The sequence below is a fragment of the Panthera tigris genome, chromosome D4, assembly GCF_018350195.1.
Source record: "Panthera tigris isolate Pti1 chromosome D4, P.tigris_Pti1_mat1.1, whole genome shotgun sequence".
Lineage (NCBI taxonomy): Eukaryota > Metazoa > Chordata > Mammalia > Carnivora > Felidae > Panthera > Panthera tigris.
In genome coordinates, this window is record NC_056672.1 from 55,953,225 (window position 1) to 55,979,599 (window position 26,375).

Consider the following 26,375-nt stretch of genomic DNA (forward strand, 5'->3'; position numbering starts at 1 on the left):
AAAGGTAACCCTGTGATCCCATTTCCTAATGTGGGTGGTCCTTCCATCATCCTGGGTGGGGGACTCCTTTGGGCTGTTTGTAAGTATCCACCTGAAGGCAGGGAGGTGAAAGTAGTTCAAGGATCAGTCTGGTTAATGGGACTTTCAAGAGTATATATATATTTTTTGAATGTTTATTTATTTTGAGAGAGAGAGAAAGCATGCATACTTGAGAGCAGGGGAGAGACAGAGAGAGAGAAAGAGAGACAGAGAGAGGGAGAGAGAATCCCAAGCAGGATCCATGCTGTCAGTGCAGAGCCCAATTTGGGGCTTGAACTCATGAACCATGAGATCATGATCTGACCCAAGATGAAGAGCTGGATGCTTAACCAACTGAGCCACCCAGGCGCCCCTCAAGAGGGTATTTTTATGATCAGTTTCCCTTAGAAATAGAAACATGAAAATCATATATGTTTAGGATAAATATGAAATATTTTTTGGCTTGAATGACTTACAAATCAGGGTTAACTTTGTCCTGTTTTCTGAGTTCTGGCTAGAAGAATAATTTGATATTGAGGGTTGCCAAACCCAGTCTCTTGTTACTAATATAAAGTGACTGAGACAATCATGATTAATGTGCCCTGTTCCTCTGACCACCAGCTCTTTAGAAGGAAATAAAGCAATGAGAGATAAGTACCTGTTACTATAGCCAACTCATGGCCAGCTCTCCTCTGACAAGCAGGGCCTGGGGAGTGGTCACCACTATATATAAAAGGTCTGGGCTCTGGTGACAACAGGGCAGCTGTGGGCATGTCCTGTGGGTACAGACTACAGACATTACTTCCAGACCCTATTTCCCTCCAATGACCTCTCAAAGAAGATCAAGTCATTAGGAATGAGGGCCCATGATCACCAAGGCCTAACCATCATGGCCAGCTGTCTCCATCCTAAGGGCTTCTGGGACTCAAATTGAGAATACCAGGGTGTCAAATTGGTCTCATTCTTCTTCCATGGCACTCAGTGTATGACCTTGTCCGTGTGTAAGGACATGGGGCTGGGCTGAGAGTTCCACTTCCAATGGCCCTTCCTCATGGTGGGCCAGAGAGAATTTAGGTAGGCTGGTCCTGTATTTCTCAAGCTGGCCGACAGGGGTCATTCCACCCTTGGCTTGCAACTAAGATGGCTGGTTATGATTGCCATCTCTCTAGTTTAAACACACAGAAGGCTTTTCTGTGTGAAAATGAATATTCCTACCAAAACATATTCTCACCCTTCCTCTAATCCCACTGGTGTGTCAGTGTTTTGTGGATAACCATGGGGAAACTTTCAGTCTAACATTTCCCATGGCTGTCCATACCAATCTCCTGACAATGGGCAAAAGGCCTGCTCCCAGGTCCCTCAAGCATCTCCTCCCCTCAGCAGCTCCCAGGGAATAAAGAAACCATCCTCAGAAAGTGGGGTGCATCACAAAAATTGGATGAGGCCAGCAAAACATGAATCTTTGGCTCAAGGAGAAAAGAAGTGAGCCTGTGAGGAAAGAATATTCTGTTGGTGGGTGCCTCTGGCTGAGATCCAGGTGCCTGATCAGCTGACCCTCAGCAACACTGATAAGCTCATCATTTCAACTTCTCCAACCTGTCTTCTGAATCACATTCACTCACTCCTCCTTCTACCTTCCTGTTGGCTCCTTATCTCTTTTTGTGGCTCATCTCTCTCCATCAACCCTTTATAAAGTGATGGTCTTGAGGGCCCAGTTCTGGGTTCTCTTCTCTCCTCATCCCAGAGTCTCTCCCTTGGTCATGTCACCCCATCTAAGGCCTTTCTTATCCCATCCCCAGCCCAGGTCCCTTCTGAGTCCTAGACCCTCAGATCCACTGGCTATAGCCATCAACTCCCAGATGTCCCCTGAGTACCCCAACCCAACACATCTATAGCAGATGTTGGTGGTGCTGCAACAGATCTCTGGCCCACACCTACTGCCCTCTTCTGCATTTATTTGCCTAAGAGCTTTCATTGGTCACCAAAATCTGCATTGCCTGCTGAGGCATTAGGCCAAAGTGCAGGGGAATTAAAGCATCCCTGCCCTCACCCCCAGGAGACTCTTTCAACCAAGGATGGACAGGAGTTGGTATATAAGCTTCTGAGCTCCCTCACCCCCCAGGCAGGAATACTCCCAAGGTACATGTCTGCCTGGGCTCTCTGAGTTCTCCAAGGTTAAGGTGCAGCTGCCCAGAGGGTAAGTGAATAATAGTGACTGGATAACTGTCTTTATTGGTCACCTTAACTTCCTTTTTCTATCACTTTCTCATTTCCTCACTGTGTTTCTGCCACCTGACAAACTGCTTGCATACAAGTTCTCGTCTTGGAATCGGATTCTCAGGAAACCCAAACTAAGACTACCTGCATACTACTGTCCAAATAGAATACACTATCTTTTCTTCCACTGACCCTTCCACCTTGCCTCTGTCACAGTGATTGGTAGCACTAACTGTCTTGACGCCTCCTGCTCTCTATTCTCCTGTCTTCTCTACCTCCAATCTACCACCAACTCCTGGAGGTCCAACCAGCCCCTCTCAACTTCCCCAACTCCATGCCCCAGTCCCTGATCCTCATCATCTCTCCCGCACCCAGCAACAGCCTCCTTCCTGCCCTGGCACTGCCCCATCCAACCTGTCTCTCTTCACCACAGTGAGAAGGATCTTTTAAGAAGGTAACCCTGATCATGTTACTCCCTAGCTTGTAGGATCATGATTTGCCCCATCCCCTCCTTTAGCTCCCTTTCCTCATTTACACCAGCCCCCCAGCCTTGGAGGCCTTTTCATGCCCTCCCAGCCTTGAAGTCCTATAGTCATACCTAGCTCTCTGCCAGAAGTGACTTTTTCAATGTATCTTCCAAATCTCCCAAGTCTCCAGTGCCTTCCACTCCAGAAAGCCTTCTTTTTTTTCCTTGGAGCCTCCCAGAGTGCCTATTCCTATACCCACAGAACCAGCCTCTGTGAGAGCACACCATGGAGTTGGCTCGCTCCACCTTGGAGCGGTGACCCTAAGATTCCTCCCTACCAGGCCCCAGATAGGCCATGCCCTGCCAGCCCTCCCCTGCTCATCTTGTCATAGGCAGTATGATTTTCGGATCTCAAAGACCTGCAGGGGTGGGGTGGGGGTGAGATACCTGGGCAAAATGCCCAGGGGTCTGGATTCAGTGGGAAACACCGGGCTCAGAGGTCAGAAGAGAAAGCTAGGATAGGATCAGAAGGCAAGGGTCGGTGCTGCAGCCCGCCTCCCCAAAAGGAAGAGGACTTGATCTGAGCTAAGGGTCTGGGCCTCACGGACAGTCCTCTTGAGTGGAGTGGTAGGTCAAGTGAGGGCTTGGGAGCAACACTTACAGCCGACATGTAGTAGGACTTGGTGGCGCAGGTGCCAAGAGTCACGGTGGAAGCAGGCATAGAGGCCGCTATGGCCCAGTTCCAAGCCATGGAGCACAAGCTGAGAGCCGTTGAGCAGGTCAGGGGCTAGGTCTGTCCCATTTACCCTCCATGTCACCGCTGCATCCCAGTTTGCTGTCCCACACGGCAGAGTCACATCTGAACCTAGGCGCTCGTACTGCACGTGGGGTGCCTCTGTGGGGGGTGGGGAGAGCACAGGGCAAAAGTCACAGGTCACAGAGCTGCCCGGGACCACCAGGTGAAATGTGCACGGATGAGACACTGTGAGGAGTCTAGGCCAAGAGGCTCCATGTCTAATGGCCTATCAGGAGATGAGTGCATAAATGTTCTCTATGGCTGTGGAAGTGTATAGGTATGTGAATGTCTCCATATTTGTATGTGTGAGTGCACGTCTGGTGTTTTTATGCATGGGTGGGTGATCTTCTGTGTGTATATGTGTGAGAGAAAGTTTGTATAGTGTCCTGGGAGGGGTTAAATCTCACTGAAAACCAGGTCACTTTCAGTCACTAGGTCCTTTAGAAAGTTTTCTTGACCCCCCGTGACCCTAACCTCTTGCCACCTATAGGCCCAGCCCCAATCACTGACATCTGCTACCCAGGCAAGCTGGAGCTGAGGGGCCTTACTTCTGGACTCCTCCCTCTGTTTCTTGTCCCCATCTTTGTCTCCGGTCTTGCCACTCTCCCTCTCCCCAACTCTGGCCTCCCTGGCAAGCTAGCCCCTAACCTACCCTGCTTCAGCTATCCAGGGCTTGGGCAGCAGCAGGATAAGGGAGATCCAGGATGGAAGCCCTAGGGAACTCCTGGCAGCTATCAACTTTGTGAGGCAGGAACTGCTGAGGTGGGGGTTGGGGAGAGTGCTGGGACCAAGAAAGCTCTCTGACCATTTCTCTCCTGCCCCCAGGAGGGGCCTGTCAGAGCCAAAAGCAAACCCCAGTTCTGGCCTCGGCAACCCAGGCGTGATGGACTGAGCCCAGGAGACTGGAGTGGAAGGGTGGGAGGGAGCACCTGTCAAGAGGCAGCACTAGGTGGGGGAGGTGAGTAGGACACAGAAAATCGGGGACACTGATCTACAGACAACAGCAGAGAAGCAAACATGTAGAGCTGGGTGATATGAATCTAATCTCCTCGTTCCTCATCCTGCCCCCCAAGCCTGGAAGGACAGATGCTTCCCAGGTCTCAGCCAGATCTGTGGAGAAAGGGTGGAAGGGGAAGAGCAACGTGAGAGGGGGGCAGCGGTAGGGGGGGCTGCGGGATCCCTCGTTAACACTCCCTTACATCTCCCCTCCAGAGAGCCACCCCGCTGAGTTGGGGGATTTTCAGAGGCAATTCCTGTTAACGAGCCAATTAACTTGGGCCAGTGGCCTCTTAATTAGACTTGTTAACACCACCAGGACTACAGGGGGTAGGGATCCCCCTATGCCACCAGCCACCACCCCCCCATTGCAGCCCCCTGCCTGGTACTGCTTTTCTCTGTGCTGGAACATTTGTCCCTGTTTGCTGCCTCTGTCACCCTTCCTGTGCCAGGGTCTCTCTGTGTCTTCAGGTTTCTCCCCTGCTGCCTGTCTCTGTCTTGCCCCTCTCTGAGCCTCTCGGTCCCTGTCCCCTGTCGGAGGAGAGGGAAGTAGGAAACCCAGCCAGCCTTGACCACTCATCTGTGGGGGCCCGGGACCAGCCAAACAAAGGATGAACGGCGGAAGGGCGGTGGCTGGGGGCCTTAGAGGCCACAGCTGTGAGGCTGGACCAGAGACTGAATGGGGGCCTCCCCCTGACCAGGGGCCCAGTGTCCAAGGCTCAAGCCATAGAGCCCCCCCCCCCCAATCCACCAGCCCTAGCCATTGAGCCCCCCTCCAGCCTCCCTTCTCAAAACTTGGAGCTTCCAGGAAACATGCCAAGCCCCTCTCTCTCTGAGCCCTGCCCCCTCCCTCACTAACAGACATTCTGCATCCAGCTGCCTGAGGAGGAGGCTGAAAACTGACCGTAGGGGAGGGGGCGTGGCCACCATGGTCCCAGCGGCCACACGTCAACACTGACCAACAGCAGCTCAGAACTAACTTGGACCCAATGTGGTTCTTTAGTACTGCAGGGCAGGTACAGCCATAAGATGAGGAAACAGCCACCTAACAGCATAACAAACATAATGGCAATGGGATAACACTCCCAAGCACCCTGTCTGCCTCACAAAGGAGACAGAAACACAACCTGACAACAGTGACAAACCAACAATGTAAGGGCAGGGCAGGAATGAAAAAATGACAACACAATGACAGAAGACAACTACAGACCACAATATGGAGGTAGAGGGGGCAATATGACATGACAATCACACACGATACACACTGTCACAATTGCTACAATAACAACAATGGCAATACACACAGCCATGCAACAGCTCCAAAGATGCCAATGATTTAATCCTTTGTTTCTGGATAGCTCTCCTCCCGCCCTGTGGGTGCCCCTACTGATGTGCTGTCCATTTCAGAAATTAAATCAAGCAGCAGGGGGAGGATGGGGTTCTTGGCCTTGACGCAGTGACAAATGCTCCAAAGGAATCAGCTGTGAAAAGGTTGTTAGAAGCCAGGATGAGAGACAGAGACAGGATGAGGTCATGGACATGGAGAACACAGAAGGACAGAGCTGACGGCTCCCTCACACCTGCGCACACAGGCTCACATGGGGACCACATGCCGGAAACAGTCCCCCCGGGCGTCCTAAGCAACTTCACATCGCCACACACATAGGATAATGACAGTCACCACAAGAAGAACAAGCACACACAGAACAACCATCCACAAGGTCACAGCCACACAGGGACACCATCCCACTTCAGGGATGGTTAACACCTAATACAAGATGATCATATGCATGCACAGGGAGGGCACTGTCACCCAGAGGCACAGTTACACATAAGGGCACAGTCTCACATCTGGGAGACAATTTAACAGGGACACAAACATACAAAGAGACAGAAAGAAACCATCATAATATCACACATAGGGTACAATCTCAATTGCAAGGACAAAGCTCCACAAAGAGCATGGTCACACATAGACAACGTCACACGCAGGGCACAGCCCCCAAGGATACAACCACACAGAGAAATGTATTCAAACAAGGACATGGTCTCACTCACACAAGAGCATAGCCTAATGCACAAAGACAGTTATACTCTCAGAGATACAGACTTAACACTCAAGTCTTTGGTCACATGTGGCTCTGTCTTTACATGCAACACAGGGCAGGAGCCAAGACAATGGGAGTGGCCACTGGCAGGTCTAAGCAGGTGAGGTCAGCACAAGAGCCCAAGATGGACTGACTGCAGGAGGGGGGTTAATGGGTTGACCTGGTGGTCCTTTCAGTCCCTGCCCACTGGGGAGCAGCCCTGAGGTGAGCTAGGCTCTTTCTGGGTCTCAGTGTCAGTCTTACAAGGAAGAAGCCACCAGAGCCTTGACCCACCACCCTCCTTGAACCCACACCCTTGAGGGTGACAGGATCTGCTCTGTGCCTGGGTCCCAGAGGTGCCCCCACCTTCTCTGCCTCTACCTAATCCAGCCAAGGTTGGGGTGGGAGCAGAACCCATCCAAGGGGAAAGCTCCTGACAACTTAGAGCTTGCTCAAGGAGTTTCAGGGTCAGACCTTATACTGATGTGGCCATGTGAGGTGTGCCTCAAATGCAGTTTGAGCGCTGGTGGTCAAGTTAAGAGGGTACCTGTTTCCCAGAAGGGGTGCAGCATCTTGCTCTGTGGGCTGTGTGAAGAACTCAGCCTTCACTGGACAAATGGTAGGGGAAGGGCAGGAGGCTGCCAATGGACCAGCCTAAGCAATCCCTGCCTCCTCCAATCATTCTAGCTGACTGACCTGTCCCCTTCCTTAGCATGCCTGCCCTCTCCCACTTGTCACCCTGCCCATCCTCACATCTTGTTATCAACCATCTCTGTCTCCATCTTCTCTCTAGGATAGGGGAAAGCAGTCTTGGCCACTGTCTCTCTCAGTGCCTTCCACTACACCCCCCACAAACCCCTAGGGGATCCCATTTCATCAGATTAATATACAGGCCCTACCTATAGCAGCCCCCAACTCCTATCTCACCTGCCCGTTACCCCACACAGCCACTCTAGTAGGAAGAGGAAGAGATTATCAAGCCAGAGATACCATCAGCACGGAACCACACGGAGTGACTGGAGGACTGTGCACATGAGGTATCAGTGGGTCACCCAGCATATCAGTGTCATATGACTTATGTCCTTCTGTGTGTTCATGTGTGGCAATGCCAGCAAGTGCCAGTGTGTGGTCTTGGGTGGATGCACACAGCTGTGTGAGAAGGGTTCATGTTCAGCTCTGGGTGGGAGTCATCAGGGAGCACCATCCCACCCCCCCAGAATCCTCTCCTCCAACACTCACCCTGAGGACTGTGTCTCTGGGCGTAGACAACAGCAGTGGCGGCAGCAAGCACAGCGCAGCAGGCCCACGGGACAGGAGCAGCCATCTGCTGGGAGAAATGGGGATAGGGGATGGCGGGGGAAGGAGAGGCATCAGCCCAGGCAGGAACCTCCTGGGAGCCCCTCCCTATTCTCAGGCAAGACTGGGAAATCCCAGCCCTAGGGCTAGGACACCTTGACCCCAAATGCCCTTCTTAATGGGGCTCAGGATTCTCTTCCAAGCAATAGAAAGCAACATTATTGGCATCTGTAGGCAAACATTTGCTAAGATGGTACAAGGCAACCTACAGTGGTTTGTTGTTCGATAAGGCTGCTGGTTGCAGGATGTAGTCAACCACGGATGAGTTATGGAACATTGGTTATGCTAGGGCCATTTTTATAAAAACAAAAATAACTTTACTGGTGAGGTTGGCTAATTAGCTATAAACATTGCAAACTGAAAGGGTAATGTTTGAACTTAACACGAGGTCTATACTTCTCCAAATTGCCTTGAATGGAAGGCCCCCTGCTGTGCTCCTGGGGAGAAAGCCTGAAACCTGGATGGTTAGAAGCCCCTCATATCTGCACCACCCCCCACTTCCCCATGAGCCTTGCCACTGGGCTCTGTGATGTTCACAGCACCAGGGTACCAAGGTCAGATGTGGCTTTTGCTTTAGTGTACAGTGACCAGGAGAGAAAGGGTATTTCACATATAAGTCCTTGTTGGGGGACCCAGCCCATCCTTTACCCCAGACATGTGCCCCAGGAGCCTGAGACCCTCAGCCCAGCAGATGTGCATCAGTGTTTACACACACCTACATAGGTACACAAAGCACAGTGAGGATATGTCCCCACAAGTCAGGATGGTTCCAGTGGCCCCCTAATCTGTTATCCTGCTTCATGGGATGGATCCAACTGCACCCCAATCTACCCCAGCACACAATCATACCTGAGGGCAGGGAAATAACTATTCCCTACAGAAAAAGCCTCAAATATGACCCTTCTACCCTAGTGTGAGGAGACAGGGGGACTGTCAGCCAGACAGAAGCAGAGATCTAGAAGAGGAATACTGCCAGACACTCAACCAGGGTGAGTGGTACTGTCAGAAATATAGCCTGAAATACAGCCAAGACACTGGGCAGAGAAACTGCCCAAAACAACCAGACAGAATCCCAGAGAAAGAGCACACACAGTTGGAGATATACTAAAGACACTGTGTGAGGCACAATCAGATAAAACCAGAGAAACAGGTAGCTATAACCAGATAACCAGGCAGAGACATGGTCAGAGACTAACTGACATACAACCAAAGGATCCACCAGAAATACTGTAAAATGCTCGGCACATGCAAGCAAATGTACCACCAGAGAAAGAGCAAGAAACACAGGCAGAGAAACCATCAGCGACATAGCAAGAGAGCTAGAGACACTGTCAGAAACCATGCCAGAGAAACTGCCTGACACACAAGCAGAGAAATACCAGAGAAACTGATAGACACAAACAGGCATACACCCAAAAATACAGCTAGTGAGAGAGCCAGAGACATAGCCAGATGCTCAGTCAGGAAGTATCCACACCACTAAAAACACTGCCAGGGACACTCAGACATACAGACACACTGCCAGACACAGCCAGAGACACTGTCAGAAATACTGCCAGACAAACAGCCAGACATACAGCCAGAGAACTGCCAGAGAAACTGCAAACAGAGCTACAGCAGGGAGGAGACAAATGTGAGTGTCAGCCTGTAGCAGCGGGTGGGAGAACTGGAGAGAATCTGACTTCCGGGGGCTCCTTTATGGGAGAGGGTTCCTGCCTGCCTGTGGCTACACTAACCCCTCACCAGGTGGGTCCCCACATCTGCACCTGGTTGTCCTCCAGCCACAGCCACAGGTGCTCTGACTGCTCCTCCCTGGCACAGCTTGTCTCTCTAGGCCCCGGGTGGCTTTGGCTACCCCTCCCACATCAGTGACTCCCAGGGCCTTAGCTACCACTTGGCCTGACTCCTCTTGATCCTCAGCCACTCCCCTATCTTCAACTATTCCTCAGGCCTAGAAGGTTAAGACAATGGCCAAAGTCACAGTCAGCAAGCAGTGGGGCCAGGAAATGAACCCAGAAACTGTATGAATTCAGAAGGAGCTAAGGAGCAAAGGAGAGGGAGAGAGAGAGGCAAGAGGTTAGAGGCCTACCTAGTTCTCCACCTCAATCACTGAAGGTAGCCCTCAGATAGTCCCCCCCAGCACCTCTGCCATCTGTCCATGTCTTTCTCCACACAGCCAGGAAAATACTCTACCTTAGTGCCAGGCCCCACTGCCTACCACATGGGAGCAGGAATCAGGGTATGCGGAGGCAGAGGGGACCAAGGTTAGATCACAGGATGAAAGAAGAGGGACAGGGTGGCCCTCTGCTCCCAGCTCCTTCCTGGTCCCAGTTGGGAGTGCAGGGGAAAGGAGACAGCCTGGCATGAGTGTGCATGTATACAAGCATGCATGTATGCATGCACATGCAAACACACACACACACACACACACACACACACACACACACACACACACACTCAGGCCCCCTCAGGGGGAGGGGTGGCTTCTTCATCAAAGTCGCCTCCATCAGCCCGATGAGTTACTGTAAGGGCCGGGCCCTGGGCCAACGGGGCTGCAGCCATGGGAGACGGGCGCTGCTGAGAGCAAGTGCTGCAGAGAGTGGGGGATGGGGTACCAAGACAGACACTGCATGGCTGGGGGCACCCAGAAAAGAGAAAGACCCAGGGAGGGGGGAGCATAGAGACAGGGAAAGAGGGAAAGCCATTAGCCAAGACCCAGGGGACAAGAAGATACCAAGATAGGGAGAAAGGGAAGAAGAGACCCGGGAAGAGAGATAGAGACCACAGGGGTTGGGGCAGGGATTCAAGGGCAGAGGAAGGGATAGATCCAGAAAGGGTCTCTGTGTCTACCCTAGAGCATCTCCCTAAGCCCATCCATCTCCCCCAGTGCAAAAGGAGGATAGTGTCCTTGCAGCGTTCCTGGGGGCTATAGGGTTTCTTTCTCCCTGGAGATATAAGAGTGTAGCTCTCAGGGAATTAGGGTAGACCAAAACCCCACCCTATCCCACCCCATCTCTGCCCCTGCAGATCCAAAAAGTCCCAAACCAATTTCATTTCCCCCTTCCCTCAAAGTCCCAACTGGGTCCATTCCCAGTTAGGGAAGTTGAGGCCAGAGGCATCCAGACTATAACCTCCGCCCTGCCCTAGCTCACCTCAGGCCACCCATTCCAGGGCAAAGAGCCTCTTTCCCAAGAATTTTTCAAATCCACACCCCATGGCTTTGGGATAGATCTGGAGGATAAATCCCATAAAGCTTCAGATAAGGGCTATGCAAACTGGCTGAGGCTCTCTGTAGACCCCTCCAGGGGGCCAGCCTGGCTTCCAGCCAGCCCCAGCCCCACCATGAGGAGGCAACAGAGGGCACTCCATTAACAAGAAAGGAGGCCAGTACCTAGCAACCCAAACCCTGTTAGCACAAGGAGCCCAGAACCTCTCCTGACATAGAATCTCATAGTGTCATCGTTATACACACATAGGTGACACATCAAGAGACAAATCCTGGGCCCCAATTTACTGTCACTGTCCTACTGTGACACAAAGACACCATTACACAATGATAAAAACACCCAGTGAACAGGGCACATTTCCATAGTTGACAATGACATACAGGGGTGTTGATAGTCTCTATAGTGACAATAATGCAGTGAATGACAGTCACGTTCAATGACACCAACAAATGGGGCAATGATACCTGTTGACACTGACACAATCACAGTGACAGTAATCTCAGAATCAAAGATGCAATGAGACTGACAGTCACATAGAGTAACAATGATGGTGTGTCCACAGTAACACAAGGATGTTAACAGTCAGACTCAGTAACATGGACAGTCATACAGGATAACACCAGCTCACAGTAATATTGGCACCATGGAGGCTGACAGTCACTAGCAGTGACACAGACAGACACAATGACAGACTCCCGATTAGGGAGCAACCTCAATTTCTCAGTTTGAGTCAGGCTTACGAGGGGCCCAAGACCCCTCTTACCAGCTCCAGCAAACTTCCAGGTGCCCCGTGCCCCCCACCCTCATCCCCTGCTCAGCTAAAGGCAGAACCTAAGGGAGGGGAGGTATGAATTTGGAGAGCTCCTATTTATCCCTACAGAAGGTTACACAAGCCCAACCCTCAGGAAACCCTGCTACATCCAGGGTTGAACTGAGGGGTTCTGAGCATCACTGGCTGGGGCCCAGCTCTAAATGTGAGTATTGACGTGCAACAATATGTTCTGAGCTTCAAGGCATTAGTTGGTGTGGGTATGCTGAGGTCAGGTAGGCTCAATCTGGTCTGAACAATGAACGAATAGGGAGGGCCCATGTGGTAGTCCCCAAAATTAAAATCCAACCAAAGTCACTGGCCTGGACTACCCTTGCAAGGACTTACAGCAGGGTGAGTTCAGGAACATGCATATCTGCTGGGGGGCATCTGACCCATGGCATAGCCAAGGTGACATCTCCACAGCTTCTAGTCCCCCTAGGCAACCCCAGACTCCAGAATCCTTCAGTGTGAGGGAAAAGACACTTTGTCCTAGGGCCTCGTCCCCCTCCCCTCTCCTGACAGCAGTTGTAGAGGACCCATCCTGAGAAGAGGCAAGAGCACAGGACAGGACACAGCATGGACTGACTTAAAAACTTAGAGAGCTCTAGAGGCCTCAGACCTGCAGAAGAATTAGGGTAGAGCAAGGAAAAGAGACACCTTCATTTGGAGGTAGAGAGAGAAAATGAGAGAGCAGTGGCAGTAACAGGGACAAGGATGTGGTGGGCAAGGAGGAGAAGCACTGGCCGAAGGGGAGCCTGGGAGAGACAGTCAGGGCTGGCTGGAAGCTCCAAGAAGGGGAGGAGGGGCTAAGGCCGAGAGGCCCCCAGATCCCACCAGGCCTAGACAGCCTGGACAGCGTGGGCGGTGGGGGCGGGGGCAGAGGCCTGAGCAGTCCAGAGGGTGTGTGTGGGGGGGGTTAAAGGCCGAGGAGGGAGGCCTGGCCCCTGGCAGCTGGCCCGGCAAACCCCCTACCGGGGAAGGGGCGGGCCTGGGTCAGGGGCCAGCTTCTGGGACTGGGGCTGGCTGGCCACTGGGCAGGCTCCCACTCTCTGTGGCGTCTCTACCTTCTGTCTCTGAGTCTCTTGTCTCTGGCTTTCTCTCTGAATCCAGACTTGGCCCTCCTCTCAGCTACTAGTGCCCCCACCCCGAGGGGCATAGGAGCCATGCCTGGGTTCAGGATTCAAGCCTTATCTCCTCCTGGGCTATCACATCCCCACTCACTCTAGGGTCAAGCCCCAGTGCTCAGGGGAAAGGACCCCACCTAAACATAGGCTCCCATCTCCCTCCGTAGAAGGGGGCAGAAGTTGAACACCAGTGGGAGGGGGGCCAGGAGGGAGGCAGAGGGAGCAGTCCCCTAGCTCCAGTCTCTGGCTGAGGTTGTGGAAAAGGAGCGGCCCAATGTGAGTGAGTTGGGGGGGGTGGGTATCCGCACCTGCTGTTGTGACCTCCACAGCCAGAGATGGGGGGCCTGGGGGGGGGACAAGATTCCAATGGATTTTGGCAGCAGCCAGGACTCTGAGTGTTCAAACCCCCCACCTCCAGCCTCTTGCACCATGGGGACCCTGAGATCAGCATGTGCGTGCCCTGCTGCACGTGTGTACAGGCGTGTTGTGGGGGGAACCTGGGGCCTTCCCATGATGGGCCTGGCTGGGCAGCAGGGAGGTATCCTGGAGAGGTGGGAATCTGAATCCCACCAGCCCATGCCCACATGTAGAGCCCTACTCAGGGCCCTGCATGCTGCCTGGTTACCTGGCATGGGCTTGTATATGCATATATATGCAGGCTTGGGCTTAAGCAGCCCTCTATGTGCAAAAGGTCTTGGCTTTCTCCCTCAAAGGTCATGTGGTCCAATCCCCTTCCCATCAAATGGAGAACAGGAAGGGGCAAGTAAGTGTGTATCTTCCCTTTGGGCACATGGTCTCTGGACAACTTCAAAGAACCTGGGGCACAAGCACCAAATTCCCCATCCTCCTAGCCTTAGTCCAGAATCTCTTCTGGCTTCTAGGAGAATCAGGAGGACCCCACTACCTAGAAAAGGGCCATGCACCAGTCAGGTTAAGTCTGCAGGGAGTGGGGGGTTGCTCTTCTTGATGAGACAGACAGCTGCAGCAGGAGGTTAGATAGCTGGAAGAACTCCCATTCATTGGTGGGGGATGGGCAGAGCAATGACAGTGGAGGGGAGCATCCCAGCTGATGAGGCAGGGCAGGAAAGAGGCTGCAAGGCCTTCCATGGAAACAGAAGGACGGACAGAATAGTTTTGCAGACTTGGGAGCTGGGACAAAGACCTATCTGCCTTAGCATCTCTCACTACACCCCATCCCTGGCCCCATGACTGCTATGGTGCAGACACACCCTCTAATATATACACAGAGGCCTATGCTTGCAAGCTTGTGCACACACACACACACATACACACATACACACACACATACATACACACGGGTGGGGTGGGGGGCAGGGGAGACATTGCATGTGAAGCATTGGTTTCTAACAAAAAGAACTGAAAATGGTCTTTCTGACAGAGCTAGAATGGAGTAGGGGGAACAGAAACTTCGCCTGTCTTCATGTAACAATGTCCTGTTCTCCCTGCCCCCCTAACACACACACACACACTGCACACACTACTTCTGAGGAAGCTTCTGGTCTGCTGGGCAAAAGCAAGCCATCCTTCCTCCCCCTTACTCCCTCCTCACAGTGGGGAAGCCAGAGCAATCTGTTCCTGATGGGTAAACACAGGCATGAGTACGTGCACACACATGCTCACAAACACACCAGCAATTCAGGGTCACATGGCACCCAGTGCTCACTTCTCCCCGAGATGTAGCACACACTGGGGACTCTCACTACCACCTGGCAGAGCTCCTTGAAGCCCTCCCTACCTTTACATACACACAGCCAGAGCTTCACAGACACACGCAGGCAGCCTCTCACAGACACTGGCACCCATAGTTCACCATCGTGACTACACATCTTGGCCCTCCCACGTGGACGCCCACTGCCACAGCTTCACACACGCTGTGCATGCACACACGTATTACAGTCACAGTCATACACACAGACTCACACACGCTCACTCAAAACAGGCACAGTCTCACATATGGATGCCATCACACATTCAGAACAGTCTATCTTCCACACAGATATCATCGCACCTCCAGAAACTCAGAGTCCCCCAGTCACCTTCAGCCTCTCATGCTCCCACATCCAGCAGTGAGAAATACAAAGATACACACAGAATAGCTACTCCATGCTGGGTCCTTGGATTGCCCGGGCTGCACTTGGGGGTAGGGTGCTAAAGCTCAGGGTAGCCTAAGGAAGAAGGAAAAGGGAAGGAGAAACTTTGTTCATCCCCCAAAAGCAAATAAATATCTGATAACTTCCTAGGTGGCTCCTTCCTCCCCTGACCCTGCTTTCCCAGCATCCCGGAATAAGAGGAGATCCAGGCCAGACAGACAGGGTAAGGTAAGGATCCAGGCCAGACACCCCTGGGTGAAGAGATGGTGGCACTGGTAGCAAAAGCCAGAAAACCCCAGAAATAAGCTCACTCCCCAGACCCCTCCTGCCTCCCCTTAGCACCCCCTCTTCTCCAGGATGAGGATCAGCAACAGTTCTCAACCTAGCCACCTGCTGTATGATCCCAGTCCTCTTCAAAACCTCTCTGTGCCCATAACTATTTATAGTGCACCTGAGTGTCAGGCCTGGCTGCAAGAGGCAAGGTAAGGAGAAGGAGATGCGGCTCAGACCTCAACCCCCAGCCCCTGCCAAAGCCCTGTCATCACTGTTAGGCCCAAAGAGAGATGGGGACAGCACTGGCCAAGCAAGTGCTCTTCTAACTAACCATTGAGGACAAGAATTGTAAAGTGTCCTTGGACCCTGCAGCCCTGCCCCCCATCACAAGAGAGGACGCTGTGTCGCTGTCCAGGCAGAATGGAATCCAAGCTGTGCTGGCCAGGCCCCAACCTGGGAACAACTGGCATTGCTGTTGACATCCTTACCATTTGCCACTCCAGGTGTAGCTTGGGCCCTAACACCCTATCATAAAGGGAGCATGGTAGGGCTCCATGGAAGCCAGGAAGGGAAGCAAACATCAGACAAGAGGATGTAAGGAAACCAGGTAGGGCAATCCCATAAAGCCCAGGTGATAGGGACTTAAGGAAAATAAAAAAGTAGACAGTGGGAACAAAAGAAATCAGGCAGAAGGGTCTAGGAAAACCAGGTGACAGAGCCCAAAAGACCATAGGCTGTGGGGACCAAATGAAACTAGGCAGTGGGGACTATAGTTTGCTAGGAGGTGGGAACAAATGAAGCCAGGCAAGAGGCCCACAGGATGTGAGAAAAGAACGATATCAAGAGCTCATCCCCTCTGTAGATGTCACCCCCACACCCTGCCTGGACCTCTTTCTCTGTAGCCCCCTTCCCACCCAGGTTGTGGTCCCCTCCCCCAGGCCAGTGGAAACAGCTAGAGCCCCCTCCTCTCTCAGAAGCCTGGGCCGGTTTCAGCCAATGGGCCCCAGCCCCATCCCTGGGACCTCAGGAAGTCCCAGTCCCTCCCACCGGCTGTAGAAGCAGAGGGGCTGTTGGGGAAGGGGGGGGGGGGGAGAAAGAGAAGAGAGACAGCTTGGCAGGGGGAGCGCGCCGAGCAGCCGCGGGGGGCGGGGGCCGAGAAAGGAGCGGGAAGCTCCGAGGCGGGCTGGCGGGCGGCGCCGGCGGGGGTGTCTCAGCGGCGGCAGTGGGGGTGACAAGTTCTCCGGCCCTGCGGCCGCGCGGCCACTGACCTGGGTCCCCGCGCAGGCGCCCCGTCGGTGCCTCCGGCGCTCCTTGGGTCCGCCCCGCAGCCCGCGGGCATAGGGCGCCCGGGGCTGGGGCCCAGGAGGCCCGGGCCGGCCCGGGGGACAGGAGCCCCCCGCAACACCGCGACTCCGGACGGGCGGGCGGGCTAGGGGCCGGCCCGAGCTGTGAGTGAGCGAGCGAGCAAGGCGGCGAGCGGGCCGGGAGGAGGGGAGGAAGGAGCGCGCCACGAGCGAGGCGAGCTAGCAGAGGGAGCGAGTGAGGGACGGCAGGCAGTGAGGTCATCCTTTGAATCTAATTGTCTGAGTCAGGAGGAGATGTGGCACTTGATGCTGGGGGAGGGAAGGGGAAGGGACCCTCTGCTCCGAGCAGCGGCCCCTCCTCACACCCAGGGCCGCTCGGGCCTCCCTTCCCCCGCCCAGGGCGAAGTTGCCTCAGGCCAACTCCGGCGGACCCCAGCCTGTCTCAGGGTTGACTGACCTCTGTAGCCAGGGGAAATCAATAAGCCGTGAGATGTGGGACCCAGTCCCACATCACCCCCCAGAGAGTGGCCACCTTCCTACTCTCTGGGGGTGATGGCGACCCCCACCCAGGCCCAGGTCAAGGTTCCTAAATTTCTAAGGGTAATGGTAGGTGCCCAACCCACCTCCAGGTCACATTCCTGCCCTTTGAGGATAAAGGGGAAACTTCAGCCAGCCTTCCAAGTTACCTTCCTGCACTTTAGGAGCATGGAGCCCCCAATTCTATTCCCTAAGTTACTTCTTGCTCTGGGAATATTAGGGAATCTGGACATTGAACCCCAGCTCACCTTCCGACCCTCTGAGAATAATAGTGCAATGCCACCCAATCTTCCAGTTACTGAACTTTGGGGGCATAAGGACCTCCAATTGACCCCAAAGGTCTCCCTATTCTACATGCCCAACTTTTTAAGAGAGGCAAAGACCCAGGCTAGATTACCAGGGTCCCCTAGGGGCTGGGCTGCCCAAGGAACCAGGCTACTCCGTGGTGGGGGGGTGAAGGGGGACAAGATGGGCCCTGGGTCTGTTAGGTATGCACACCCATGCATGCACATATGACCACATGTGCACATGTGTAAACACACAGGGGGTGCGCACCAGGCAGCTGGGGATGCTCACACCAAGGGCCACACACCCCTCCCCTCACCCCCTGGGGGGAGGGGTGATAAATATTTAAGGGCTTTTAGCTCAGAAGGGGCTGAAGCTGGGGGAGGGAGGGGGATCCACGATGCCTGATTAATGGGGTTACGGGCTTGGATCAATCCATCCGCCCGCTGCTCCCTGCTCCCTCCCCCCTCCTCCTCCCTCCCTCAGCCTAATGCGCTTTATCAGGAGACGCTTTTCTGACTTGGCAGCGTCGGGTGTTTTAAATAGACCCATTTAGAGCAGGGGTTGGGGGAGAAGGGGGGAAGGGAGACAGAGATTGAGACAGGCTGGGAGACAGAGATGATTCAGGAGAGAGACAAGCCCTGGAAGAGAAACTGGGAGAGGAGAGACAAAAGGAGATGCAGAGACACGGAGATAAGAGACTGAGGATGAGATACCCAAGGAGGCTGATACGGGAGGGGGTAATAGGAGGCCAAGGGGAAGCTGGGGGGTTGCAGAGCAGAAACAAACAAAAAGAGAGAGAGAGAGAGAGAGAGAGAGAGAGAGAGAGAGAGAGGAAAGGAACCACCAGCAGCAGAGAGAAACCCGGAGAGAGGCTCTCTGCAAGGGCTGAGTGCTAGCCTGGGAGACAGCAGATATCTTTATTTCCAAAAACAGTTTTTCATCCACTTTGTTAAATTAAAAAGCTGTTTTTAAAGTGATGCTGGAGGTGCTGTGGAAGGAGGGTGGACAGAACTGCCAAGTCTTCCCTCCCAGCCTCCTCTTTGGGCCCCCACAGAAGCTGCCTAACCCTTAACTAACCCCAGGGGTGTTCTCTAGCTCCCCTGCTCTCTGTGATCCTCTGGGATCTCTAGAGACACAGTCAGGGCATCAGAGCTACTGTTCATTGGCAGGAAGTCCTTCCTGCTGTCTGGCCTCAGTTCCTCCTGCTGCAGGAGCCCAGTCTCTTGCCCAACCACTAGCCTTCTCTTCTCCAGCCCCTGTTGCAACTCAATACGGTGATCCCAATTGTGGGGGGGTGGGATTATGTGCTCATAGAAGTAGCTCACTTTACCATCAAATCATGAGACTCCTCCCAGGTGTGCCCCCTATAAATATTTATTATCTATTGTTGTGTAAATCCGAATTTCTATCAGATACCCTACCCTGTATCCTTAGGTCCTTTGGGAACAGTGGATTGGAAGCTTAACTCTCTACAGCTTTCTGGAGCCTCCCTACTCTTCAGAACCCCACCTCCATTTTAAGTCCCTTTTATGGCCATGTGTCAGCATGGGATACCCCACCCCACCCTCAAAAACATCCCAGTCCTAGTTCTGAAGGGTCAATCAGTCCCCTACTCCTGGGCCGGGAAAATGGCCAGTCTGTTTGGGAGCTGAGATGAAAAGCCGGCTGGCCTTTGTGGGCCTCTGGCGGGTTTTGGACAATAGGCCCTTCCGTTCCGCTCCAGCGCCTCGATTCCTTGGACGCCCCCACCCTGGGCTGCCAATCGGGGGCCTTGGCTGCCCTTAATGAAAGGCAGGGAGAGTCAAGCCCAGCCCCATGGCTGGCCCCAGAAGATTTTGGAATTTCCTCCGACCCCCATCCCATCTACTCCAAGCCCAGCTGCTTCCCCAATCAAGCCAGAGAGATGCTTTGGGGGCAGAGAGGGAGCCTGACAATGAGACAGAAATATATTCCCACATCCAGGATTCAGCCCTCTTAAGTACAGAACCCAGTTTTCTGACCTGGCTTCGCCCTTGCCTGTGTGACTGCGGGTAAGTCCCTTCCCCTTCGTGGGCCCATCATAGGGGCATGAAAAGCCTCAGAAGGAAGAACAGAGGAAGAGAAGGAAGGGATCTCAGGCCCTCCTTCACGCACATCCCCAAACCTATAGCCCCATTGCACCAGCCTGATACCCAGAGACAGACCTGCCTCATGTGGGTCCCCAGCACATACCTCTTCACCACTGGCCGTACACTGAGCACATCAATGTCCTCCTTCTCCAGACCAACTCTTTCCAAGACTTCCAAAACCAAGGGGATGGGATGATGTGACAAGGCTGGATTCTAGAAGGGCAAAGGGCACAAATCAGAGGTCACAGAGGACCCACAGGCCTTAGTCCAACTAAGAACTCATTCCATACAATGCCTCTCAGAGAAGGGGAGACTGAGGCAGGCAGCAGGTAAGTGTCTAGAAAAGGGAAAGTTTTTTTTTAATGTTTATTTATTTTTGAAAGAGACAGAGTGAGAGCAGGGAAGGGACCAAGAGAGACAGAGGAGACACAGAATCCGAAGCTGGCTCCAGGCTCTGGGCTGTCGGCACATAGGCCAATGCAGGGCTCAAACTCATGAACTGAGAGATCATGGCCTGAGCTGAAATCGGAGGCTTAACCAACTGAGCCACCCAGGTGCCCCTAGAAAAGGGAAAGTTGAGAATAGTCCAGACTCCCTCCAGCACCCCATGTTGACTTCAGATGCTAAACCACAGGGACAAAGGGAAGCCACAAGTGGCCTAACATCACATACAGATACATACTCATATCCACAAACAATCCAAAGTCCCCAGACAACCAATTCACAGGCACAAGTACTTCCACATCACACACTTTTTCACACGCAACCGGCAGGGCAAAAACACCCACCATCATACTATCCTCTTCTCATCACCACTACGATTTATTGAGAATCTGTTATATGCCAGGAACTGTGTCAAGCACTTTATATGCATTATCTCATTTAATCCTCATGACTTCTCCATGAGGTAGGTTCTATTATTATTCCCATTTGACAGTTGAAAAAACAAGGTTCAGGGAAGTTAAGTAACTTGCCTCCGACCATATAGCTGATCAGTTCCAGTGCACAGATTTGAGTCCAAGTCTAGCTCCAAAGCCTTTGTGCTTTACTGGTTTGCCTCTGCAGTTCTCTCTCTTGCCTGCACAATGCCTTTCCCAGTAATAGTAACAGCTAACACTTGTTCCGAGTTCTTAATGAGTCAGGTATCATGATAAGTGCTTAACATACATTTTGTACTGAATCATCAAAACAACTTTAGAGTTAACCCTGTTTCCATTTTACAGATGAGGAAACAGAGGCTCAGAGAACAAAAGCACCTTGCCCAAAATCCCACAAATGGTAGCTGATATCCCACAAATGGTAGCTGATAAGGAAGCCAGCTTTGTATTCAGAGCTGTCTTGAAAGCCACTATTGCTTCAATGGGCTCCAGTCACTCAACAGAAGAGATCCTCAGGATCCAACTTCCCCTCCCCCCCCTAAAAAATAGGTCCCAGATGTGTTTGCCAAAGGCATGGTCAGGTGCCTAAACACATACCCATGAGAAAGGGTCATCCATGTCATCCAACCCTGACCGAAGACGCAACCAGACAGAGATGGCCATAAACTAAAATAAGGTGTTAGAGACAGGGTGGCTGGTGATAATAGATACAGACATACCAAGAGATAGGCAAACAGAGGGAGACAGGTTAGAGACAAGAGGCACACATCAGGCCAGAGACTAACAGACATTTGGGAAAAGAGACAACAGAGGGAGAGGAAGATACAGGCAGACATGAAAAAACACAAATAAGTACCAACATCAAAAGACACAGACACACATAAGGAGCCCTCTAGGGGCGCCTGACTGCCTTGGTCAGTAGAGCATGCGACTCTTGATCTTGGAGTTGTGAGTTCGAGCCCCATGTTGGGTGTAAAGATTACTTTAAAAAAGAGGGGGGGGCTCCAACCTTCACAAGAAAAAAATTGTGTAAGCAAACAAGGCTCAGGCTGTGCGTGGCTTGTGCATATGTGTGCGTGCACATGTGTTGGGGGTGCATGCAGAGTCTGTATCGCTACGCACATTACACCAGCTGTTCCAGCAATTTCATCTGATTAATAATAAATGCCCCGTAATTACAGCTGCTCCCCCAGCCCTCTTTCCTGTTTTTTGTCAGCTGCTGCCAGGCCAGCCCCTTATGGACCCCACGGCCCTCTCCATCCTCACCTGCTGCCTTCTAGTAGGCTGAGAGGATACAACCTGATGGAGGAGGCCAGACTCCCATTCTGAGGAGGGAATACCCATCTATCTTAGATTAATGCCCTCTACCTCCAAGTAAAAGACCATCTCCGGTCTCACTCGGTACTCTCCCCTATCCTAGGTATAACCTGTGACTCCTAACATGGCCTAGGGGCCCAAGTCTAGGAAGCAAAGAGATAAACTACAAACTCCCCTTGTCCACCCTTTATCACTCACTGGTTGAAAGAAGTCTCCATTCACAAACTTCCCCTAGCTTTGGAACCTCACAGACTCAAAGGAGGAAGGAACTAGTTCAGTGGCCCCCACCACATCATTCCAACCCAGAATCTCTGCCTACTTGTGTATCCTCCTGCTTTGGACACTGGGTGGCTCCGCCTCCATTCCTGAGCGCCACCGCCCCCCCCCCCCCCAGGTCCACCTCCTTCCAGGCCTCCCACCCTAGCTCTCCAAGGCAGCTCTATCAGAATCAGCTGCGGGTTTGTGCTGATCTGTTTCTAATCGCTGGGGCCTGGTTCACGCTTGCCCCCCCCCCCCAATATTGATTCCATTATTTGGAGAATCATTGACGTCAGGGAGCTGGATGGGTGCCAAAACCGCCTTCTCTCCGGGCCTGGGCCAGGCCCCAGCCCCCCCCCCCCCCATCCCGTGATTTCACAGAGGGGCCCAGAAAGGTCAGCTTACAGGCCAAGGTCACACGGCATCTGCCCTCAGAGGCCAGGCTTTTCTTACCTTTTTGGAACCACTGTGCAGCATCCATCTCCAGGGAAGAGGGGATACACAGATGCCTGGGGGGTCAGAAGTGAGGTGGGGGCCTATAAAAGGGGGTGTACAAGAACCCCACTGGGACTCAGGCTGCAAGGAAGGGCTCTAGGAGGTAGGGATGGGGGCAGTGGCTCAGAAAAGGCTACTTAAGGAAGATTTTTTTTTTCTTTGCCACATACTTATTTTGGAATATCTTGAAGCTGGACTTGAAATGGTTACAACTGACTACTTAATTTATACATCTGATATCAGATGTATATTCAAACTCCCCAGGAAGTAAATTCTCTACAGTGTAAAATAACAGACTACCCTAAATGTTGCCATAATTTGAAGAACTCGCACCACTAGTTTTATAAATCTTTGTCCCATATACAACAGAAGCTCTGTCTCTCATGCATCTCCTGCCCATGCTGCCTCAGTTTTCCTATACTCTCCTGGTCTCTTCTGGCTCTGTGTCTATCTTATCAAGATGCAGCCACTGCTACACTAGCCCACACGAGCAACTCCTAGGCTCTGGCTGGACAGGGTATTTTTAGGATCTGAACCCCGTGTTCTCAGACAGACATTAATAACCAATACAGACAGTCTGTGGTGCCCACAGCAGCTAAACAACCTCAGAGCCTAGCCTCAGCAGCTCAGAGATGGGGTCTATTGCCTTAGCTAGAGTCCAAGAAACCAACCTAGAGAGACCAAGGGACACGCTCACAACCACATGAGAAAAGGACTTCTGAAAAATCCTGAAGCTGAGAGGACAGAAGTGACCTCTGACCTCTGCCACAGAATCAGTCATCCCCACCTCCACCCCAGTTGCCCTTAGTCCCAACCTTTTCAAGGAATAAGCTGCCTATCCTCTGCACCCCTTCCCTGAGTGCAAGGAGATCCTTCCTTTAGTCTAGACTACAAATCATTCAGGCGCCTTTCAAGTCAAATAGGGGTAATACAACAGACACTGCTCTGTCTCAAGCCACAAACCCCAGAGAATCCCCTCTCCCACTCAACAATTCATTCCTCAATATTTATTGAGCACCTAATCCGTGTCAGGTACTGTGCTGGCAGTTGAGGATATGGTCCTGCCCGCATGGAGCACTCAGTCTGATGAGAGAGAAAAAGATGCATCACCCTCTTACCAAGGAGTGTTCCAGGTCTGTGCCAGGGTCAGGGTACAGCAGTGAGCAGAGAACCCAGTCCCCGGGTCCCACAGAGCTCACAGGCAATTACTACGTAACTTTGCTGAGTTTTGTGAGGGGAAATTATAGTGTATAGTGTGGCATACTGACTATCCCAGGTCTGGAAAAACTCCTTCAGGATTGAGGACTCTTCCAATCCTAAACTCCAGGAGCTCTTGCCCTGACCAGATGTCATCATTATAGTCTAGCCTCAGTTCTTCCCACTGTAGCTGTAGCCCCAGCTTCCCAGAGCTAGTTCTGCAAGAAGCAGGGTCTAACTCTTCCCCACATCTGCCCTAGCTCCCCCTTCCACCTCTTGGCCCCCAGAGTTCCTGGCTCTGGTGAACGCCAACCCAGCATGACTCTGTGCTTTGGAGGCTCTCTTTGCCCTCTACAGAGGTAAAGGGGAGTGATGACCTCAGCACCTTCAGCCCACAGGGACCACTGGCCTCCCCAGCCTCTCCCCACAGGAAGCTGGAGCCTGGGTGGGTGTGGTCACCCAGGGCCACAGTTTACACAACTATCCTCACCCTATGGTGGGACTGGAGGAGGGGTCAGCTCTCTTCTCAGCCTTCTTGCTCTCTGGGACCCCCCCCCCCAACCAGGCACACATGGTCCCCCCCCCCCCCCACCATCTGCATTTCAAAGAAAATCTGCTCCATATGTTTCCATTCATTTACACTTCAACTCACCATGGGGGGGCAGAGACCAGAATGCCAGTCCTTCAAGGCCCCCCCCCAGAGGGGGGTGGGGAGCATGTGTCCCCTTCAGGGACAGGGAGCTGATAGAGCTGAGCCATCTGAGCCTGAGGGCCAGATCTGTACTGTTGTCGGTGTGCCCATGGGGTGATTATGCACCTCAGGCAGCCCTAACTTGCTGGCCTCCACAGCAGGAAGATATGTAAGCCCAGCAGTGTCTCCAAGGCAGGTGGAGTCCCAGCATAGTTTACAACCTAACCCAACCCTCCCCCACAGGGTTACTGCTTTTCTGGGGAGTACAGTAGAGATCGCTGGTCATACCATAGAGACAAGGTTAAGAGTTCCATAGACACTCCAGGAGACATTGTGAGATATAACATAACTTGGCCTCTATCCTTCTCCAGCCAAGGCAGAGGAAATATGAGGGTGGATTTCAGTCCAGTCTCCTCCTTTGGCTACCTTCTCACCACAGATCCAGGCTACCATCTCCCTTAGAATCAGAGATTCAATACCCTGGAAAGGTCAAAGGAGCCAGAGGTCTACCGTCTCACCAAGTCAATCTTGACACTCCTCCCATACTAAGGATGACTGGGATGGGAGAAATGTCTTGGGAAGACACGAGTCTTTTTTCCCCACACCGATTCCCTTACCACAGAAGGGGTACCCAAACTATTTAAGGGGGATATGCTTTCACACGGGGACTCTAAGAGTACATAATCACTCCTGTGCCAAAAAGCCACTCAGATCATCCTACCAATAGCCTTAGTCTCCTTGCAGAAAGAAAGGCAAAAAGGTTTAACTGGGTGAGTGTTTCCCACAACCCTCTCCATCAGTCCACAACCCAAGTGAGTGACACTCCCAAATATGTATCCTCTCTCCTTTCCACCTTTGGAGGGGACATGTCTTGTGGCAGTTGCTGTTCCTTACCCAACTGCCCTGTTCTACACCATAAACCAAAGAAAGCATGGGTGTATTTGACTATGAGTTCACCACAACCCTAGTTTGGGTTTGAATGTGAGCCCCAGAATGGAAGCATAACTGGGTGTGATTCCAAGTGTGAATCCCAGGGCCCCCATGTGAATATATAAAAGTGTAGTGTGAGTCTAAGCCCCAAGACAGAAGTGAGTTTAATGTAATCACCAGAGATGCTAGTCTTGAGTGTGAACACTGAACACTGGGTCCCTGAGTGATCCCAGGATGGAAGTGAGAATCTTGCTAGTGTGAATCTCAGTGTGAGCTCCAAGGTAAAAGGATGAGTCTATGAACCTCAGTGTCTTGTGTGAATCTTGAGTTCAAATATGAGCCTGAGGTTCCCCATGAGAATCTGAGTGTGAGCCCTTAGTCTTCATGTGACTCCAGCTATGAGCCCCAGAATGTAAGTGTGAATCCAAAATGGAAGTCCAGGGTCTTAGTGTGAATCCAGATGTGAACTCTAGGACCCCAGTGAGATTCTGAGCATGGGCTCTAGGTATCAGTGTAAGTCTATGAGCCTCAGAACAGGAATGAGAATAGAAGTGTCAGCATGAGTCCCAACGTGAGTCTGATGTAACCCTACAACTGAAGTGTACAATTGGATATGAGCCCCAGAATTTAAGCGTGAATCTGAGTGTATGCCTATATGCATTTAAGCGTCCCAGTGTGAATCTGACTATGAATTCTAAAGAAGCCCCAGGAAGTCTTGAATGTGTAGTTTAAACTCCTAGTTTTTGTATAAGGTTCAGAGTCCCTCGGAGTATTAACCCTGACGGAATGTGAACCTTAGCTCCATGTCACCAATCCTGACCAGGAACCCCAAGAACCAATCCAGAGGATTTGTGTGGTTTTGACAGTAGAGAGGGAGGCATAGTTTATTG

General features: G+C 52.3%; 1 protein-coding gene across 8 annotated transcripts in view; it reads right to left on the bottom strand.

The window, feature by feature from the left end:
* CNTFR (ciliary neurotrophic factor receptor) overlaps window positions 1–26,375 on the bottom strand; it is a 38,973-nt gene that overhangs the window by 10,259 nt on the left and 2,339 nt on the right. For 3 of the 8 annotated variants that reach the window (XM_042964723.1, XM_042964724.1, XM_042964719.1), the window contains exons 2-4: window positions 19,823–19,932; window positions 7,820–7,904; window positions 3,363–3,596 (exon numbers count right to left, since the gene is read on the bottom strand). In XM_042964723.1, the coding sequence (XP_042820657.1) occupies window positions 3,363–3,596; window positions 7,820–7,904 (319 nt within the window). In that variant the 5' untranslated portion in view covers window positions 19,823–19,932. Of the gene's footprint in view, window positions 1–3,362; window positions 3,597–7,819; window positions 7,905–19,822; window positions 19,933–22,625; window positions 22,709–24,843; window positions 25,036–26,375 lie in introns of those variants that run through there. The other 5 variants (XM_042964721.1, XM_042964717.1, XM_042964720.1 and 2 more) reach the window with 5 other exon arrangements.